This window comes from Osmerus mordax, chromosome 18 (assembly GCF_038355195.1).
Source record: "Osmerus mordax isolate fOsmMor3 chromosome 18, fOsmMor3.pri, whole genome shotgun sequence".
Lineage (NCBI taxonomy): Eukaryota > Metazoa > Chordata > Actinopteri > Osmeriformes > Osmeridae > Osmerus > Osmerus mordax.
The window spans coordinates 4,456,841-4,478,188 of record NC_090067.1 but is presented as its reverse complement, the minus strand read 5'-3'; the positions used below and the strand labels follow the sequence as shown (position 1 = coordinate 4,478,188).

Sequence of the window (21,348 nt, the reverse complement as noted above, 5' to 3'; positions counted from 1 at the left end):
ATTCACTCTGTTTTGTTGCTGCCTACACCCTAATTTACCATGAAGTACAAATGGTCGACCCTTACACAACTCACACATTTCATAGTGCTTGGTTAGGATTTATGGAACAATAAACCGATGCTGTCTTCATGCCATTTCTATAAAACTAGATTATGACAAAGCCATGTGGCCCATCTTTCTTAGTGTTTTTTTTTTCTGATGGAATATTTAGCATTACATTCCATATTCATGCAGTCTGGAACAGGATTTGCAATGGATTACTTGTCTTCCATACTTCTTTGTAAATCCTATTACATATAAGATTGCCGTTTGCCTTTCATACAACTAATCAGTATGTGCTTGTGACCATATGACCAACAGCGATGGCCAAACAGAGCAGAAACACACGAGATGAGTTGGCCTACTTCAAGGTTTATAGCTACGCATGTTTCTGTGTCACTGAGTATTCCCCCCTGAGGCTGAACATAAACACACACGCAAAGCAAAACTAATTGCAAAGGCAATGAGTGCTATTGATCACCAAGTCCTTCCTCCAACTCTGATAAATTAGACATTACATTCGCCTTCCTTACCGCTTGGGCACATGCAGCAATTGTGCCTTTGGACGTTTGGAAAAAGGATGTGGTACTAAATAGAATAAACCTAGCTGTGAAGACAAAACATATCTGAATGTTTTGCGTTCCTGTGAGTCAAAGTGATGCTGGAAGTGAGCTATGTCTTGTGTTACTTCATCACCGTCTCGGGGGTTATTTAAGAGTATTGATGATGCCTGGATGTTGTATAAGTGTGTGTGAGAGAGGGAGTGTGAGGGTTGACAAGAAAACAAATCGATACTTTCCACTGGTTGTGGGTTTGACTCCCATCTATTTCCCGACTTCATTATCACAGCCAAGCCAAGCATGTATTTTATAATCAATACAGACAAAAATCCTATTCACTTGTACTATAACCTAGGTAATATTTAGACACTGAAAGATTTAGCAATAGCTAATAACCCATTCATCTGTGTTTTCTTGCATTTTGAAATGAAACGCCTCCCTGGAAGGGTGCAAAAACCATAACCCTGAAAACTAGAATACAAATTAGGTTCCGGTTTAAAAAACAACAACTTTATTAATACTTTTTTTTCTCTTGTTCAAAGCAAATATAAAAGAAGATCAAATGAGTCATTTCTACATTTTACAGGAGCATAGTTTTGCTTCAGAAAACAGAAACAAAATGTGAAAAAATCCTTTCCCCTGCAGAACTGGGCAGAGCTGCATCAGAATCAATAAAGAATCGGGTTTTTTTTCCTCTTATTCCTCTTCTTCATTTTTGAAACAAAGTGTGCAAAGAAAGAATATAGATCAAACACACACGGTGTTGCTACATTAAGGCAAACCCCTATGGATAATACACTTGGGAAACTTCCTTGGTAAAGTGACAGTGTAGATAAAGATTTAACACAAAACAAATGAAAAAAAAAGAAAGCTTTCCAAAAGCAGCCAATATTGCACAGACTAGTACCCTTTTAAAATCAAATCTTGTCAAGAGCCCACTAGTCAACAATGGAGAACACAGGAGAAACCTAGAGGATCAGAGGAAGCACTTGCCATTGGCTCTACAGTACGATCGTTTCTTACTTAAATAATCTTGAATGGCTGTAGCAAGTACAAAAATAAAAGGAACTTCTTTTTAGGGCCGTTTCCTGGATTTTGTTGGTATAAAATGGGAACAGTAGGTTAGGAGTTGCGTACAGGTTATTTCTCACGGCACGCTGGGATTGGAGTGTAGACCGACCATTTACGTTATGCTGATCTTGTTCTGGGGTCAGATTTCCGGAGACTCGTGAATGAGATAATGGTGGTGTTACCAACCACTCCTCCCCCTCCACCTAAACAACATACTGTGCTTTTCACAAACAAAAAAAGGATTACGCATATGCACTCCATAACACGATAAAATCAACAAAAAATGAAGTTTTGAAAAGATTGAACTTTTTAAATGCATAAATAACTACAAAGAAAAACAACTCAAAGATTATGTACGTTTGTCTACTATTCTCCTAAAACACAGAATTTTCACCGTAAATGTACACAGGCTGAAGACAATAAGCCCAAGAGATATTATTTACTTTCATCGGATATGGAGAAAAATACACACTAAACACACACAAATGAGAGCACAATAAAAAAATAATAATGGAGGAACCCATAGTTACTGCTGCTTATCAGGTCAACTGATGCATTAAATTAAGAAATTCATAAACCTAAGCTAAAATTAGGTGGCAACCCTCATTGGTTTAAAACATAACTTTGCAGTGGAGTGACATTTATGTCCAGAGTGGCAAGTCAAGAGAAAATTATATATCAAAAAGGTATGCGCCAATCAAAGAAAATGGACAACGTTCCTTATAAGTCTGTGGAATCAAGCAAGGTAAAACGCACAAAACCGACCAAGTTTGCAACCAGTCAATAACATTGGTCAAGGCAGTGGTTGAAGGAGTGGTTCAGGGATGGTGTTCAAGGCAGAGGGTTCACGTGTGGTAGATGGTGTCATCGCAGAACTGGGAGCTGCTTTAGGTTGTGAACGAGCAGGAAGTCTGAGTCTCCTCGTTCCGAAGCCGGTTTTGGGAGCTGCCCACCTGATGGGTGCGACGAGGGTTAGTTGTGGTAGATCTTCTGCTCGTGGGTGTTGTAGTCCTTGGTGGAGCAGGTGTGAGAGGACACGCCTCGGTGTATGGGCTGGGGGCTGCAGCTGTTGTCGTTGCCGGTCAGGTTGAGGAGGCTGGTGCAGGTGGGCAGGTAGACGTGCTGGACGTGTTCCACCTCCGATCGGCACACCGGACACAACTGTGGGAGAGGGCAGAGGACGGAACGTTCAAGAACTTTCTCAAACACAAAAGTTCCGCTGCGTTTCACTTTGACTGAGATCTGTCCTGAAAGGACACATCATCCAACAGCATTCTGGGCCCCATCTCGTGCTAGGCTCAGAAAAGGCGAACTCTTTGAAAAAGCTTTGTTGTGAGCTCAGACGCCCAAGTTAGCGTCACAGGATGAAATCCGAACACTTCAAAAGGTTGCATAGAAGCATCTGAAGAGCCGTTTGAAATCCCCCCAAAATGTGGTTCCCATATTATCCTGTAACCCGTGATTGGCCCCGCTCCCTGCCTACCACATGACAGTCCATGTGTCGGCCTTTAAAAACATTACATACAAGCGTGAACCGCAAGGCAGAGGAGCCCGCCAAATACAATCACAGCCCAGGCAGAATATGCAGCCCTAAAAGCTCTGAAATGGACTTTCACATTTCATTTCAAATAAAACTGTATGCTCTTTGGCTCCGTTTTGATTGTACATAAACCAGCAATCCTTGAACGCTTTTATGTGCAAAAGGGGTTCTGAGTGGCCAACTTGTGAAAGGTCTATTTTGCCTATAAACATCCTTAGACTCCCTCACCAACACTTCACTTGTGTGGATCCAAAAAGACTGGATAGATGGCATTGGGTGTCCCATTGGTTCACAAAAGATACTGTACTAGATCATTAATACAGCGAATCTCCTCTAATCCTTAAATGAATGTCTGTTCCCCTCATGAACAGCCTCAGTAAGTGGCTGTAGGTTATAGGCTGTAGGTTAGCCGTCTCCTGCAGCCAGCCTTTGGGCGTAACCAACATGGTTTTGAGGAAGTGGCAACAAATTTGTAATGCAGGCCTATTCATATCACCCAATAAAAAAATCTAAAAAAGGGAACTAAGTTTAAAAACGATTTGTGAGCCACATGATATGAGATCTTGACTTTAAACTTAAAGTGCCATGTTAATCAGTGCAACTCGGCAAGTAAATGAATGACTTCTGGCTGTTTGTTGTTGCTGTTGTTAGCACGGTAAGAGTCAGGGTTCCTCAATCTTTTCCTACTGCAGTTTAATTAAAGGAGATTTCCTTTGCTGCTTTAATCCACAAACTAATTCACCCTCTGGTCCTCCGCATTTAGGCAGAGCGAGCAGAGAGCATGGTGTGTGTGTGTGTGTGTGTGTGTGTTGGGGGGGGGTGACAGTAAATGTAATTTGAAATGTAATTTCAACGTGACATGAATAAGACCTCGATTTCGTTTTTCTGAAGCGCCAAACTACACTATGAAACACAAACGACGGCGGGCCCTCTCACCTGAAGCTGGCTGGCGCAGCTCTGGCAGCACACCATGTGACCGCAGGGGCAGAAGGCGGCGTCGATCTCCTCCGCGCAGCACAGCATGCACAGCAGCGCCTCCCGCAGCTTCTGCAAGCGCTCCTGCAGGGCGCGACTGTGCTCGCAGTGCCCGCAGTCCAGCTCTTCCTCCTCTTCCTCCTCCTCCTCCTCCTCTTCTCCTCCCCCTCCCTGGTGGCGGAGCGGGGAGCGGGAGGTGGGCGTGCGTTGGCCGGTGGAGGCCCGCGTCACCAGGTCCACGAGGCCGGCGTTGTAGAGTGCCCGGCGGGCGTAGTCGTACACCTCCTTGGAGGTCCGGCGGATGTCGAAGACGTACTTCTTGCCCAGGTTGATGTTCTCGTTGAGGAAGAGCGAGGCCAGGTGGCCCTTGAAGTCCCGGCTGTACTGCATCATCACGGCGCTCGTCACCGTGTCGCACCTGGAGGGGGGAGGGGGCAAAACGAGGAAGCGATTAACGCGGCGTTGCTGCTGTGTCATGCCTGACCCGAGCTCTGGGCTTGTGTAACATTCAAACAGAAAGGCAGAACAGGAGAATGAATACAAATGATGCATTCGTTTGAAAGAGTGATCATGCTGTGCATTTCATACAACAGGCTCGCATGAATTTATTTTGGACCTTTTCTAGTGCATTCTAATAGACTTGGCACACTCAGAAATCTGACTGTACACATCGATCTACACAAGCTGAGAAAAGTGGGTACTTAAGTTATCCCTGTGGGGAAATTGCAGCATAACAGCAGGCAAAAGATGAGTCTAGAAAGATGTCTAGACTCGGGAGAGCAAATAGCCACTTCCAAACAAATCGAGGACAGCATTTGTTCTCCGTCTGTTCAATATATTAGTTACAAAAGATACAATTTCATAGCTCAGCATTTTGGGCAGGGGGGGAAATCCCCATGGCAACTGGCCAACCTGGCCCTGGAGAAAAGGCATGAAGGTTCTGTTCATTAATATCAACCAAGACACTGTATGAAACGGCGCATGCTTCACATTCAGTCTGCACCAAGGACAAGGAGCAGATGCTTAATGAGTGTGCTCACTAAATAGGGTACCAGATCTGTACCGTGGTACACTCCTAGTCAATGTGTATGGGATGGCCTGAGAGAGCATATTCAGAGAGAACTCAATGTGAACCAGAGCGGAACGCGTCTTTCGAAAATAGGTGCGTTTCAGGACCTTCCTGGAACAGTTTCCCGTAGGGCCTTGTTGTGGTACAACGGCTTGAGCCTTTTTATTTATTCTAAGGGCAGCGCTGTTTGTTATGCTAATGCTAACAAGCCAAGTTAAGCCGTGTCTCTTAGGGCATTTAGAGGTGGATACTACCCAGAGTCTTTTGGTTCAGTTGCATCTGAAACTTGTTGTTTGGCCAAGGCATCAATCAATAGGATGTTCCACACTAGGCCATGACAGTTGATATGGGAATCGAACCCAAAAGTTAACTTTTACAGATGACCAAGACACAAGTGTGGTCTCAAATTTTCAATAGCACCAAAGTTAGATTATAATAATAAGAATTTTACAACAACCCAAAACGAAGAAACTGAAACTCCCTCCGAACTATTTAGTGCACGTTTGTACATATGTGTTAACCCTCGCCTACACTCACCTATAGAAAGCATGCGTCTCGGTGATGGCTCTGTAAAGTCCACTGGCGGCCCGGTTGCTGATCAGCTTGAACAGCAGCACCACGCTGTCGCTGGTCTCCTTGGTCACAGTCAGGTAGACGCTCTTCCCCGACTGGGTGGCTATTTGGATGATGGGATAGCTAATTCTGGAAGGGTGGAGAGAGATCGGCATTAGGGAAACCGTTTGTGCATCGCAAATACTTGTTTGGAATAGAATCCGGGGTTAACCCAAGTGTAATTCTGGATGATTGCTTTAAACTGCGAGTTCATGAATATCCGTAATGCTCAATAATCCGTCAAAGACAGATAGCGCTTAGAATGCTAGCTTTGGAACTTCATATGTCATATGTCATATGCCACACACTCCTACCTGTTGACGAGGCTGAAGTCCTCCTTGCAGACGGCGATGCCGTCGGGCCCCACCCCGATGGCCAGCCGCTGGCCCTCGGCGTCCCGCGCCCAGTGCCACTCCACGCCGTAGTGCTCCAGCAGGGACACCAGCTGCAGCGCCTGGTACTCCACGGAGCCGCTGCTCAGGCCCTCCAGAGCCTTGTGCCTGGACACGATGCTGCAGAGAGGGAAGCACACAAGAGGGGGGGGGGTGAATATTTGTGTTGATATTACAAAAACAGCCAAGATTGTTCTTGTCTTGCGAGTACACACGTAGGTTATGAATCTGCACGTGCGCGGGGGGGGGGGGGGGGGGGAGGGGGGCGGATACAAGGGCCGTGTTCTACAACACCCGTCTGCCTCTGCGCCCGTGTTCAGTTTGGCAGCAGCGATGAGCAGAAAGGAACAGGGCGGCCTGTGCAGCAGAGACGCCCAGCCCGGCAACGTGATCCCTGGGAACCCAACACGTCTGCCCTCGGGCCAAGTCGAGCACGAGGACCCTGAGCACGGCGCGTTTGGGGTGGAGGTAGAGAAGGGATCTGCGGTGTGCGCGCGCGTGCGTGTGCTTAAAGGCCTGCAGAACATGAGGTGGGGGGGGGGGGGGGTGGGGGGCTGTTCAGGTGCCTGCTGCATGTCAAGACGCCGACTTCTCACGTTAGTCAGCACATTGTAGGGTCATTAATATGAGGGTTTCATAAAGCGATATGTGGGAGAGATTAGTGGGTGAGAGAATGTGTGGAGCCAAAATATATTGCCTGACATTATGGTCACGTAAGAGACAAAACAGCAGGAATAAGTGCATGAATGACAAATAGGCCGAGGTTTGAGGGGAAATAGAGCATGAACCACAATCAAGAGGGGGCTATTGTAGTTCAGCTAATAAACTAATGAGGGCGTTTTATACATTGACTTGATTGACCCGCCTCACCGTTACTTTGCTTGAGGCAAGACATGCATGCTTCTGCATGGAGGGCTACCTCCCATCTGACCAAGCACAAACACGATCTGGTTTAGCTTGGCCTCGTCCCAACCTGCAACTGTTATCACCAAAGCCACTGGCTTCAACATCACAGTGGTCCCTGTAGACATAGGCCTTGCTACCCTAGTCCTAGCAACATTGTGTGCAAGTCATACTGACCTAAAGGCCCCTTTTAGGAAAGTTTTACCATTTGCAATTGACTTTAGAGATATACATGTTCTTCAAGACCTAATGTTTCTGCCCAGAGCACTTCCATCCATACCGTAATCTTGTGAGACAGCCGTCTTTGTGACTCCCAAACCACAGTGGTTTGGACAAGACAGTATCCCATGAGGTACTACTTACAGCTACAAGGGATTGAAGTTAGCTAGTGATACAGTGACACACAGATTGTTCATCCAATCACCAGCCAAGTATGCTGTTCACCTTCCCTTTTCCAAACAGTTTCCAATGGATGCGTCTAATAAATATGAGGAGTCGGGTTAACCTGACCTCGCCCTGTCTGAGGAAACGTCCCTCAAGGTGTTCCTTCAACGCTCAAACAGGTCTGGTTCAGAGTTCAGAAAAACAACTAGAAGGCTCACGGAAGGGAGTTGCGTTTTTGCAGAACAGGGAACATTGCAAGCATGTGTTGTCTTGTTTCCCGTCTCACAAATTCAGAGTCTTGGTTTCGCTTTTCACAGTTTCAGCTACAATTTCTTTATTTTTTTTGCCAAACATGATCAATGTTTTACTGCCCGGACAGATACAAGTCTAGTCGTAAAAAATGGACAGACCAGAGCATGGCGTACATCTAAGATTATGGGTTTCTGTTTCCTTTGATTTTAACTGGCAGGCAAGGAGAATAAAACAAAACATATTTGATGTTTGCTGACTAGCAGATGATTAACCAACCATACACAATACAAAAAGAACCAGAATATGTACAAGTGTATAATCGCTCAATTCAATAACAGGACTATGGTCCTTGACCTTGTCAAGACCAGACAGCGTTCAGTCTTCATATGAGGGAAAGGCATTACATCATACTTGAATTGGTCTTAAACTAGTTTAACTGACATTTACAACCCTGTCAGAGTGGTAAAGACCAATTGTGCGTATATTGCCTGCCTGTCTGCCTGCCTGTCGACCCCCCCCCCCCCCCCCCCCCCGACCCTAAACGTTAACAAGCTACCTGTTGACGCTGGCAGGACTGGGCTCCTCCCCACACAGTTCAGAGTACCAGTACTTGGCGGTGTTTTGGTTGTAGTCCCCGAATTCTGCTTGCGCCAGGAGGGAACTCAGCTCCTCGGCCTGCTCCCTGCCCATCCGCAGGTGCCCGCTGTGGAGGTCCTCCTTGACGTGCGTGAAGAACACGTGCCTGGTGAGGGAGAGGGAGGGGCACAGAGAAGGGGTGTCAATTAAACATAGGAAGTGATGCGGTGGCAGTTTGAAAAAGGCCACCTGCGAAAGAACAGTGTTCCTGTTCGCGTGACAGTTTGAAGAGAGCACACACACACACACAGAGAGAGAGACACACACAGAGACAGACTACACAACGAGCAACGAGTGTGTGTAATCCTCGCAAACGCATAAAAGCTTTCCCCTTTCCCCTCCCCCTTCTCCTTTTTAGTGGTACACCATCGATGGTGAAAGAAGAAAAAAACTTTTCTAAGGATGACCTGAAAGTGAAATTGAGGGTTGGAAGGCAGTGTGTGACGTAGTTGGACTTCTACCCGAGTGACTCAGTAACCTGTGCACTGCAGCCAACTCTTATCATCGTGGCAGAGAACAGTATCGAGGTGTGTGTGTGTGTGTGTTTCTGCATCTACACAGGCTACTTATTCATGATCCCAGATGTCTGCTGCCAAGCGATAACCCCATAATGGGGCAGCACCGCCAGTCTGTGAATGATAACACTACTTCAGCCACCTCGCGGACCTTGACCATCTCCCTGAATAGCTGCCTGCCAGATAGTCCAGTATGACTGAAATGAGACAAGCCAAGGCAGAAATGGCTAAATCAACACTGCCATCTTGTTCTGCTTCTGTTGGGTACACCCCAACGCCCTTATTGTTATTGCAACAAACTATTGTTTTGGAGCCAAATTGAAGGTGAAGGGTGTGCGTTTGTTGAAAGGGTGTTTTAGAGCAGGCAATGATGGGAAAACGGCTTATGAAACAAAAGCCCCCCCCAAACAATTAAGAAACACAAAAACGAACAAAGACATTGTTTTGCTTTGCTTTCTGGTTAGCCAAAAGACAACAAACAAATACTTCTGAAATAATATACACTGGCATTCCCTTCTATTAATTCATCATTAGGTTTACAACTCTTTTCCCAGCTGGTACCGAGCAACTACGTTTTATTGATGAACAATGGGTTATTTCTCAGTAACTTGGTTGATGATGCAGTCACTCTAAATCATCTAGCCATACAGCCAATTATACATTTGCCAGCTGTTACCCATTAGGCAGACAACAATTAACCCTCGTGCTGCCTTCGGGTCACATGACCCAAAGGTTCATAACGAACCATCGTTGTGTTTACCCAATTTTACCCAATACAAAAACAAATAAAAATAATTCTTTTAACCATTGCAATGTGGGGGGTCTGAGACAGCCCGACGGTTAAAATAAAATGCTTCACTTTGTTTTTGTATGAGGTAAATTTGTCGCAATACGACGGTGGGTCACAATGACCCGAAGATAACACAAGGGTTAAGTGTGGTCTTACAGTTAAAGATACAGTGGATGTTTTAAGATCTTCCCAGAATCAGTTTTTGTAGTGTTATACTGGGGCATTTAGAGTTAGCATTGGAGCTGTGGGTAGCTGTTTCTCCAAGAATGTAGCATGTCGTTAGAAACTGTAGCCACGAGTAGGACACAGGCAATAGGCCGAGGGGCCATATTCTACCTGCCCTGTGGCAGAACGGTTAACATGAGAACCCTGGCGTAGTCCCACAGAATCCACCTACTGCAAGTCGACTAGCAGAAACCGGTTTGACGCATCTCTTCCACAACAACATTCCCGACCTTGCCTCAAACTCCCTGCCCGTCCTCTTCCCTCGTCTTCCCCTCCACCACATCAACCCCGTTCTCAGCTGGCAGACCCTGGACGGGACACGACAGCGCCCCAATCCCAAGGAAAACATTCCTCGGGCTTTGTCCGTGGCAAACAAGTGAGGAGGGTCCACAGAGAGAGAACCCCAGCACAGAAGTCTAGGGCCCAGGCACAACAAACACACTTTGATTTAGAGTTGAAACATCCTCCAGCCTTGCCCAGATCAACACTGCTGTCTGAACAGGCAGCGCTCACACACACAGTGATCTATTGTGTTGAGGCCCAGCGGGCAGCATGTGATTCAGGCTGCTACCTGCATAGAAAAAAAACAGACCACACCTGTCTGGCAGGTTACTACAAGTCACTTGGTAAACACGGAGGTTACTGCCGGTCACAGAGTGGAGCTTGCCTTTCTTGGCTGGGTGAGAGTAGAGGTTACCATTGGTCAAGTTGCAATGGTAGATGTTCTTATTGGTCCCGGGGCGAGGGAATAAAGAGGTTTAAAAACATACATATTCTATTTCTATAGAACCAAGAAAATACTTGAGATGGAAGGTCTCTGGTCCGGAACTACCAAGTTCATCCAAGTCATGGAGAAAAATACATTACCTTAAACTAATAACAAACCTTTTTTACCCCTTTGGCAGCTACAGGTCACAATCCCTGTATCCTCTGTGTTTATGGCAGTTACATGCAAATATCACCTTCTGAGGCTAATCTTATAGTCCAGCAGCTGTTGACATTTGAAAAGAAACCACCTCTCTTTGCAGGGCCCTCGCGAAATCCGGTACTATACTCTACCATAAAGCAGCTTATGTGCAGTGTAATAACTGGAGCTGACCATGTTTGGTCGTGTTTTTAAATCCATGAAACTCAATAACAAAGGAAAGTGAAACGCTTTCATGAAGGCTCCAAATCCCGGGAGGCAATTTAGACAAGCCCAAAATAACATTTCTTTCCGAGGAACATCATCACCTTTGGTCTTCTACAACCACCGATGGAAAGAGGAAATGTTGTTTAACGCATCTTTAAAAAAAACAATACAACCAAATAGCTGTCCCTATTGATACACATAGCATGTGGCAGCGAGGTAGGCTGACTCAGAGCTAACGGGATCCTAAAGGGAGGCCCGTGGTCTGGTGACTGGTTGCTTCTCCAGCACCTGTCAGACCCCATGGCAACCTCGGCGAGGTCATGCCATCTCTGGAAATGTCTCCCATGTGGCTTTGCTCCTTTCCCACTGAACGGAGGTGTTGACATGTCTGGGCAACGTCCCTCCTCCAGTTCTATCCGCACCGAGTCCTCGTCAGATCTGGGATGGAAGGAGAACTAACTCGTCAAGGAATGACGTCCAGGAAAACAACATGGGAAGGAACCGTTTAAAACACAATACCTGGCATGGAAGATTCAAATGGATGCTCGCAGGCAGCAGGCAGGGGGGGGGCATGTGATGTGTAACCACACCTGACTGGTGGAAGTTCTGGACGGTGAATTAGCCGGACAGGCGGGCAGGGAGCAACCACCGTGGTGCTGGATGGCAGGCAGGACAGGTGGTTCCTGAGGGGGGGGGGGGGGGGTGATGTTGGGGCGTGTGAGCCAGGCTGACTGCCCGGCGTGTCAGACGGTGACTAGAGCAGACAGGGTCAGGAGACCCGCCGGTGGCTCTGCGGGGGGGGCAACGCCAGGCGCCATCAGGCTCAAGGGGGCCCCCCCACCCCCCAAACACACACACACAGCCTCCTAGCTAACCACCGTTCTCTCTGTCTCTCCACACACACTTACACTATTGGAAAAACCAACCAGATGCCAATCCCATCCCGAAGGAGGGGGTGGGCGAGAGACAGACTGGCAAAACACTAGGAGGTCCCAACACACACACACACACACAGCTAATCTAAAAGAAAGGCCCTTCTCTCTTCATGCAGATGAATGAATAAGGCCCTGAAGGCTAATTACAGCTGTCTTGGTTGTGGGAGAGAAAGGAATTGTGAGTCGACAAATGCCTCTAGACTACTGGACGGTAACTTTACTAGGCATGTGTGTGTGTGTGTGTGTGTGTGTGTGGTGGGGGGGATTCACAGAGGATCAGGAAGATGGGGTGTCATCTGTTGTTGCAAAGGAATTTGAAACACTCGACTCCAGAATAATTCAATTAAAGTAACCCCCACTCTCCCCTCCTGTCGTACCCTGAGTCAGGCAGGAAAATGGGTCACAGCTTGCATGTCTGTGATGAATGGGGGTTTGCTGCTGAAGATGGATGCAGGAGAGTGAATGTGGTTACTTCTGCTTCGGAGGTCTGCTCTCAAGGTCAGTTTCACCTGAGTGTTCCAGGTGCCTTTCCCTTCTCGCTCCTTACCTTTGCATGTTATCAACCGCTTTCCATCTTCTTTTTTTTTTACTTGGCATGTACAAATAAAGCATAAGATACAATTCTCAACTGTATCAAAAAGCACATTTAAAATGCAGGTTCTATGGAACCGTTATGGAACTTTACAGTCACTGTTGGGTTATTTTTTGTTTTGTTGCCCCAGCACTCCCACAATAAAACGCACAGAGACTTGGTGGCTGAACCGCAGTGCAAGAGGCCTCGACAGAATAATATCCCCCATCAACTGAAACCAGAAACCTCTGCCTAGTGACAGCAACGCCCCGGGCCAATCACGAGTGGAGCCTCAGACAGGCTCTCTGAACAATGTGTTTTGTGAGTTAGTCAAATAACATGGCTGAAAGCCGTGTGGCTGGAAGGGGGAGGGAGCTTGGGAGGGGTTACTCCCGGTCAATGAACTCTAGTAAACTCACGCCGTAACAAGCTCTTCACCTGGGCCTCCAATTCCAATTGCTCTCCGAAACAAAGCCAAGTGTTAAATCAAGCCGTTTTCCAACGCACGGAAAGAGCAATAAAAATAAACCCTGAGACAACTGTAAATAAAGACGATTGCTTTGTCCCGCTCCAAAGGGATTCAACGAGCGCCGTGTTTCACCAACAAAGGAGTCGTTTGTTTGCTAGGCGCTCGCCTGCTGGGAGCGGAGCTTGGTGCTGGCTGGTGAATGGTAATGAAAGCCCAGAGCCCAGGCACCTTGAGCAACACTTACACTGTACCCTGGTAGCCTGCCAATCCTGCCCTCATTCCTGGCTTGGACTTAGTGTTGTGGCTTCGGCCTGGTGGTGGTGAAAATGAGGCTACTTTAGGTCACATAGCTGAATAGACTCTGCATGTCAGAGAGTGGGAAAGTGGAAAATAGTTTCCTAGCCTCGGTCTGAGGTAGTTCTTGGGAGACATTCAGACGGCACTGAATGTGTGAAGAGTGGTGCCAGTTCTTTCTTCCGGTCACTTTATGTTGGAGACTACTCATAGACGACCGTAAAAGGTCTAGACATGTTTCTGAATGAACACTGAGGTAAAAGCACACTCAAAACTCTTCACCGGCACTTTTATCCGAAATGAACGTTTCAGAATGTGCTTCGTAGAGACAAACTGAAACAGGCATCTCCCATTTCCTAGAAAGCAGCCAAGGACATAAGGTGGTGGGTGGCAGGTAGCCCTACTGAGGGTGACCTCGATACCTTCCCTAAACCAGACTGTTTGTGGGCCATCCAGTAGGGAAGGCCATGCATCAACTTGTCATTGCTTGCTCATGGAGGTACTTTATGCAACTAAACCTCAGTGGTGGTCTGCTCGTTTTTTTATGTAAAGATGACGGCCAGGTTAATCTAGATTTTCTAGCTATACATCAGAAACAAGTTCTATAATAAGGTCTAGAAGCCTAAATTTCCCATACAGAGTGGTAAAAAGCACTCCGGTACTGCCCCAGTCAGTCTAAAAAGTAATCCATAAACAGCTCCTCTCTTCCACGCAGAAATGCCATCAATGGTGTGCTAATGGCTTTGGCCTGATTAGAATGCTAAACAGGAATGTGAACATAGGAAAATAAGCACGTAAACATTAACGCGTACAAACACTAAGCCGTGCCACTAACTGAACTCCAGGGGCAGTGGTGTGCAACGAACCAGATAACAGAGGGGGGGCCAGGATGCTCGTCCAATCTAAAAGGCCAGCCTCTGAACCTCCACCCCGTGTTTGGCCGTCAAAGCTGTGAAGACCCAAGTCCGGGCCTTCATCCATGGATCAGCCTAGCCTAGTCTTTTGCTACACCTCTTTCAACTTCCCTAACCGTCCTAGAGTAACATCTCTAGCTGGCTAATCTGCAGCATGGGGCATATATATGCGTGTGTGTGTGTGTGTGTGTGTGTGTGTGTGTGTGTGTGTGTGTGTGTGAGAGAGAGATGGGGAGGAGAGAGAGAAGAAGAGAGAGACAGCACCAAGGGAGAGATGGTAGGGATCTTGCTGCAGATGGATTAAGCGAAGCCGTTTGATGTAGGCAGGACAGTAACCGAATTGGATGGAATTGAGCCCCTTTCACACTAGAGGGGGTATTTATAGAGCTTTTAAGTCAATGATTGTGGGTGTGCGAGCTGATGCTTGCGTGTGAAAACGTGTGCGCGTGCACGTGAGCGTGCGTTCTTGTGGACTGTGAAAAATCGCTGGCAGCCCCAAAAGGGATCAGTGGATTTCCTAAGAGTGACTGCACAGTCACCCCCTCATAGTTCACCACAACACATGGACTTCCTGTGTCACGCACACCTCTTCCTGGCAAACTGAAATGCCAGCAGCCATAAAGAGAAGTATATGAACACAAAAAAGCACCGGGAGTGAACTGTTCGGGGTGTGAGAACAGAAAAGCCAGGTGCAACGACAGCCTTTCTACGCCCAGCACACTGCTGCTTATATAAGCAGCTTTTTTGAATGTGTGTGTGTGTGTGTGTGTGTGGGGGGGGGGGGGGCGTGTGTGTGCAGTCCATGAGTTATGTAACATGCCCTGCCAGAGGATGAGCTAACAGGAGGCCTACCCATAAACTGGGCTTGTGTGTTCCACACAGAGTCGTGTGTGTGTGTGTGTGTGTGTGTGTGTGCGCGTTCTAAAACGGGTGAAAGACATTGCACCCCTTTTCTTTACCAACACACCTGTGAGAGCACATTGGCTTCCCAGGAACCGACAGAGGGTGTTAAAAGGTCTGTGTGTATGGGGGGGTGGAGGGGGGGGAATCATTTCCATAATTTTTGAGGGATGTGGAGGGACACACACCCCTCAGTCACTTGCTAGGGAAAAATCTGTTCCGTTTTGGCTTGCGTGTGTGTGTGTGAGAATGTGTTTGCGGAGCAGGGGTGGCTGTAATTTAGACAGGGCCCTTGAGCCAGAGATATAGAGACCTCACGCAACACTTAAGTGTTCGACTCGGGACACCATATATAGCTACACGCATGCAGCTTGGAGAAAAAGTCCCCAGAAAACGCCACCAGGAATGTGAAAAGTCAAATGGTCAACATGTATGGACGGTAAACGCATAGCAATGAGTTTTGTCGCTGAAGTCACAGTGCGGTTATGTGTGACACATGGAGAGAGGGCGTGAGAGACGGAGACAGAGCGCCAGTGTGGCTGCCGGCGACGATTGCTGTGGGAGTGACTCAAGCCAGGCCATGATAACTGAACTAGGGCAAAGGTGACGGACAAAACGGGGCGAGGGAATGTTGACCCTGGCAGGCTCCCGTAGCGCCGTTTGCTCCTCGCCCCGGCAAGAGCGGAGCTGCTGAACAAAGCCCTTGTTTACCACTTTCTGAACACTGCCTTTCAGACACACTCACAAATACCAACCCTTACACACAGAGAGAGAGAAAGAGAGAGAGAGAGAAACAGAGAGACAGAGAGAGAGACAGATACAGAAACAGAGAGCAAAAGAGGAAAAGAGAGGGCGAGCAAGGCAGCATGACAAACACGCCCATAGGCCATTTACAGGAAGGGGAGCAAAAGTTCCCCTGGTGGCTGACATTGTGTCAAATGTGTAATACGAACATCTGAACCTCAGGTCTTGGTCCAGTATACAAAAGAAGGCCTAGTTCGAGAACACCGGCGTTCAAGTGGGAACAATTTGTACCTTAAGAATCCATGCAAGAAAGCTCGACCTTCACGTCGTGCCGCTTGTACGTTTTGGAAAGCACACATACGCTGGGGTGTGCATATTTGTTTTGTCCAAAAGCCACGTGTCTGCACACTTGGCTCGTCCCCCTCCCTTCTTGAACAGCAGCCAGAGAGCGGCGGAGGCCTCGACCGTTTAAGTGATTACATCTGGCCCAGAGGGTGGACGCACACGGGCCCAAAATAAAACGCGACGGGTGTCACCGCACGTGGGATTTCTAATTACCAACACACATGCCCCCACCCCCCCGACCCAGCGCGGTTATCTCGGCTCCTTTGCTGACCCCGTGACCTCCCTCCCTCGCGGCCGCCATCTGTTGACGAACCCCGCTAATCTGACAAAGGTCAGTTGCAGGGTGACTGGAGTGTCCTCTATACTCTCGCTCCTCCTAAGAAGCTTTCTGTACTTCTACTGCTATCGCTCTCCCCTTTCCTCTCTGACTTACAGAATCAGTAGAGAGAGAGAGAGAGAAAATGTAGCCTACTGGTAGTAAGTCAGGGGGGGGGGGCAGGAGGAGAACAGAATGAAGAGGAAGGAGAAGAGAACAGAAGGGGGGAGGGTGTGAAATGAGAGAGAAAGGAGAGCAGGAGGGAGTAGCATATGGTTTAGTCTGACAGCCCTCTTAGGCAGAGAAGCAGAAAAGAGAGAGGGAGAAGGAGAGAAAGAGAGTGTGTTTGGAGGGCAGGCAGTAGAATCCTAGCCAAAGTGGGGTAGATCTCAGTTTAATGAACACTTTTGGCTGGCATGCCAGGACAGCAGAGGAGTTAAACCCCTCCACCCCAACTCTGGGAAAGAACGCCACGGCATCCTTCAGTCTAGCGATAGGATAGAAATACTGCATGCAAGGCTTTTTTTTCACCCCCCACCCCCCCTCCTCCCCCGTAGTACAGTCTCTCAGAGACACCAACTATTTATAAAACTTCAAAAGGGAGGAGGCGGCTGGGAGCAAACTACAGTGGGGATCGACCGTGTCAGGACTTGTTTGACGAGAAAACCTCCAAAGAGTAATGAGGCTCAAGCCATTACTAAAGTTCGTCTGCTAAATGACTAAATGTAAAGTTCCGAGTTCTATGGTTGTGAGGCTACAAAGCCTATTGGTGAGTGGTTTTAACTCTCTGTGCCATAGGTCTGAGGGCGTCCCAGACCTGTAGCTCAATAGGAAGCGGGGTCGGGAGGGGGGGGGGGGGGGGGGGGGGGGGGCAGTACTACTGGAACAGCGCTTTAGGGACAGAGGGTCCCCGGGGACACCAAAGCCCTGAAGCCACCCAGATCACATTTCCTGCTTGCCTGCCCCAGCGCATGTCGGATTCACAACGACCTATAGTAACCCTGGCTCAGAGCTGAGCAGGGTTACTATAGGGCATTCCCTTGTACGGGGGAGGGGAAAAACTCAAATAAGGGAACTTCACAGGATGTACTGTACTATGACATGCTCGCTCTCGCGTCGGTTTTTGTTTCAGCTCCTTCTTGCAGAAAGTCAAAGAGAAATCATCAACAGCTGACAATTGAGAAAAGCGGCGAATATAACGTGTAACATACATTTTTTATCGAGAACCTGCCCCAGATTCTCAGTTCTTCCCTGAGTGAAGTTTTTCCGTGGCAAGATGACAATAAGAGGCCCTTTCAAAACTACTTAGCTGGTGAAATATGCATGGATATGCAAGTACACAGTGTATACTGTACATACCTTGTCTGTTCCTGCAGAATGAGATGGGGCTCCACGAAGAATTTGACACGCAGCCTCAGTCTACATGGAGTCAGGCTGTCCATCTGCTGGCATATACGGTTCCTCAGGTTCAGCCACAAGTTCTCCCCCTTGCTTCCAGAAAACTGAAGGCCAAAGTAGTCCACCTCAATTATCCCCAACTTTCTGCATACCTTCAGAAGAGAAAAGACAAGATGTGAGGGAAGTGAGCATTTAAACACCAAAGACACTACCATATTGAAGTTCATTTTGGCTAGCTTCTTTTATAACATTTAGGGAGTGGGAAGGGGTTCGTCAGTCTTAATTACTTTAAAGCTCTTTAAATCCGAAAGAACCACATGCAGGGAGGAAAGTACCATCGGGTGAAAACAACCGTAAAATTAACCGTAAAAAAAAAAAAAAGAAACCCATCAACAGCGCAACCCGCGCGCCCAGAGCCTTGGTCGTTATGTAATCTCAAATGCATGTCCAGACCATGTGGGTTGGGAATAACAAATTCAACTTTTGTATAAAGACGTACATCTCTGGATGTGCATACAACAATGTCAGGTTTACTGGAAATTCAACTGTAACAGGCACCACTGGATCAGATCTTAAGTCTTAACTGCACGGTAACATTTGCTATGGTCTGTCATTACGCGTCTCCATGCGACACAAGTATCGACCTTAAGAAGTTATACAATGTTGCAATGTTCAACTGTTGCTTGATAGTGATGGATTGTAAAGGCATAACAATTTCCATTTTTATTTGATGCTAAGGTTGATGGAACAGCGATGCACTATAGCAACCTTGAAGTAGCCATCTGCATTTACAACGAGGTAAGCAACAAGGAAATGTAATGCAGTCCACACTCAATACACAGTTTACCTATGAAATCATGAGTCTTTCCAGTAACTTGAAAAACGCAGTCCACACTCATACACAAGTTACCAACCAAGTGCTTTGTTTCGCGAATTGTATCAACAAAACTTATCTTCCATAACAATCACATTACTTATATTTATCCCACTTACTTATATTTATCCCACTTAGTACTGCTATTTTATGTACCCTTAGTATAGTTAGTCCACATATTTAAATTTTAGGTATATGTTTATTGTATGCACCTTCCTGCCAAAGCAAATTCCTTGTCTGTGCAAACTTTCATGGCGAATAAATCCCTTTCTGATTCTGATTACTGACACGAGTTGCTCACTGCAAAAAACAACCTAGACAAACAGTGAATGCATTTTGAAAACATTTATTCCCAAACGAATCAATAGTTTCTGATGTCAATACGCTACGTCAGCTTAACAAAAATAACTAACGATACATACTGTCTTCTCTTAATAACGACAACACGGAAACAAAAAAGACAACATGATGTGTCGGCTAACTCTGACATACCTTATTCAGACAATCTTCACCATTCGCTTTTGCATCAACTTCCACTTCCATTACCACCGAATCCGGACGCGTAACGTGGCAAAGCATTTTGTCTGTCTTTTGTTTTATCTTTGGTCTACCACTCAAACAAAATAACTACCTCGTTGTCCTTCTTGCAAAACCCTACATCAAGCCTTCTTCTACTTTCCTAGCCCCTCACTTCGTATGGCAAATGCCGTCCAGCTGCAGTCTATATCAATGAATTGCTATGCAAAGCACTGCCTCCTCCGAGGCGACCAATGACAATGCGTTTAGCATATTAGCAGCGACGAGTCTGCCAACCGAAAGTCCTGTCATATCTGAACACATCCCCCTCGTGGTAACAACTCATGAGCGTTGCGCCCCCCGCCGGTTGAATTGTGTGCTTGAATGGACCACAATTTGCCTGCTTGAAAGGGATAAAAGCGAAGGACCTGGCAACCTGTTACCTATGGGGCATGGAGTTTACCGAGGAGGATATGTGAATAATGGATGGGGACAGATCGGAAATAGCGATGGATTGGGAACACAATTCTGGCGTTTGTTTCTGTGCAGGCTTTAAAAAGCATCTACATTTTTCATGTCAAGGCTCCATTGTTCACTGCCCATAGACTACAGTTATTCAATGTGTATCTACTTGTATCCCTATGAGTGCAGAATCTGTTATGCAAAGATAAACAAACAGCTTCTTTTTTCCCCATTACGTTCCACTACACATTCCATGTAGCTTGAGCGACGAGAGAAAGCTGAGTATTTGCTATTTTGACTCGATTTTTAGGATTGAAGCTGTGGGCGGTCCATAGGCTATACCTCAATAAATGGTACCTGTCAGTAGGTGATTTTCTGCGGGGTTTGTGTTCCAAGACTCCAATCACAATCTTGAATGCATGTGCCACTACCGTATGGCTCTTAACGAAGATGATGATGAACAGATTCTTCATTGCCTGCTTCAGGCTGATTTTTAAGAACATAATTTGAGTCTGTCATACTTGAAGCCTCTAGATTAAAGTTCCTAAAATACTGAGTGGTCATAGTGGAACACTTGAATGTGCGGTTGGCTTTTTCAACATCAAATTGCTGTAATTTGCAGAGGGAGAAATTGGCCATGTCAGTTTGGTTCAAGGTCTCCAAATATTACTACCATTACCAACCACCCATTTTCAAGCAGAGATATCACACACAGTTAAACACACACAAGTTCCCCTAACCTGAACTCTAAACCTAACCCTAACTTCTAACCCAAACCCCCAAACTATTCCTAACCCGGACCCTCAATGTAACAAATTCGAACCCTAGCACACCTTGTTTTACTATTCTTGAGGGGACATATTTGCTGGGAAAAAGATTCCTGTACTTTGGAAAGTACTACCCCCGGAGCAGGAACTTAATAGTAGTCTGCCTCTTCTGTCCCCTGCCTGCCCCCCCATCCTGCTGGCATCGGTGTGTGCCATCCTGACGTTACCCCAGAGTGACTCATCCCTGACTCAGGGCCCATTTGAAAACCACAAACTAAGTATTTGAATAACCCCAAGTTCTCCAGGTCCAGGCCATGTCCGCATTGTGCTAGACTCACTCTGGCCCTCTCCTCTCACGCCTCCTGCTGTTATCTGACACACACACACACACACCAACACAAATGTGCATTCCCAATCCCACACTCATACTCACACACACAGGCCATTAGCCGAGGAGGGTGTGAGGAGAGCTTTGACTGGAGGGGGGCCTGCAGCTGGTGTCTGGTGTGCCCTCTGTCCGCATGTGACATTGAGAGGTGTGATGTGAGTGGATAAACAGGAAGTGTAGCTGGAGCAGTGTGACCATACTGACTCAGTGATAAACAGGTGGAGAGGAAGCTAGGTAGTGAACTACTGCTCACAGTCTCTCAGGGACCAAGATTACACTCTCTCTCTCTCTCTCTCTCTCTCTCTCTCTCTCTCTCTCTCTCTCTCTCTCTCTCTCTCTCTCTCTCTCTGTGTCTGTTTG

At 46.9% G+C, this 21,348-nt stretch overlaps 1 protein-coding gene across 1 annotated transcript; it reads right to left on the bottom strand.

The window, feature by feature from the left end:
* Positions 1 to 1,087: 1,087 nt before the first annotated feature.
* mylipa (myosin regulatory light chain interacting protein a) lies at positions 1,088 to 19,531 on the bottom strand. The gene is made up of 7 exons (XM_067256416.1): positions 19,348 to 19,531; positions 17,943 to 18,133; positions 8,354 to 8,539; positions 6,181 to 6,378; positions 5,792 to 5,956; positions 4,147 to 4,603; positions 1,088 to 2,831 (listed from the first exon to the last, which is right to left on the bottom strand). Exons 1-7 carry the CDS (start codon positions 19,432 to 19,434, stop codon positions 2,643 to 2,645), a joined length of 1,473 nt encoding a protein of 490 aa, XP_067112517.1. The 5' UTR covers positions 19,435 to 19,531; the 3' UTR covers positions 1,088 to 2,642.
* Positions 19,532 to 21,348: the final 1,817 nt, after the last annotated feature.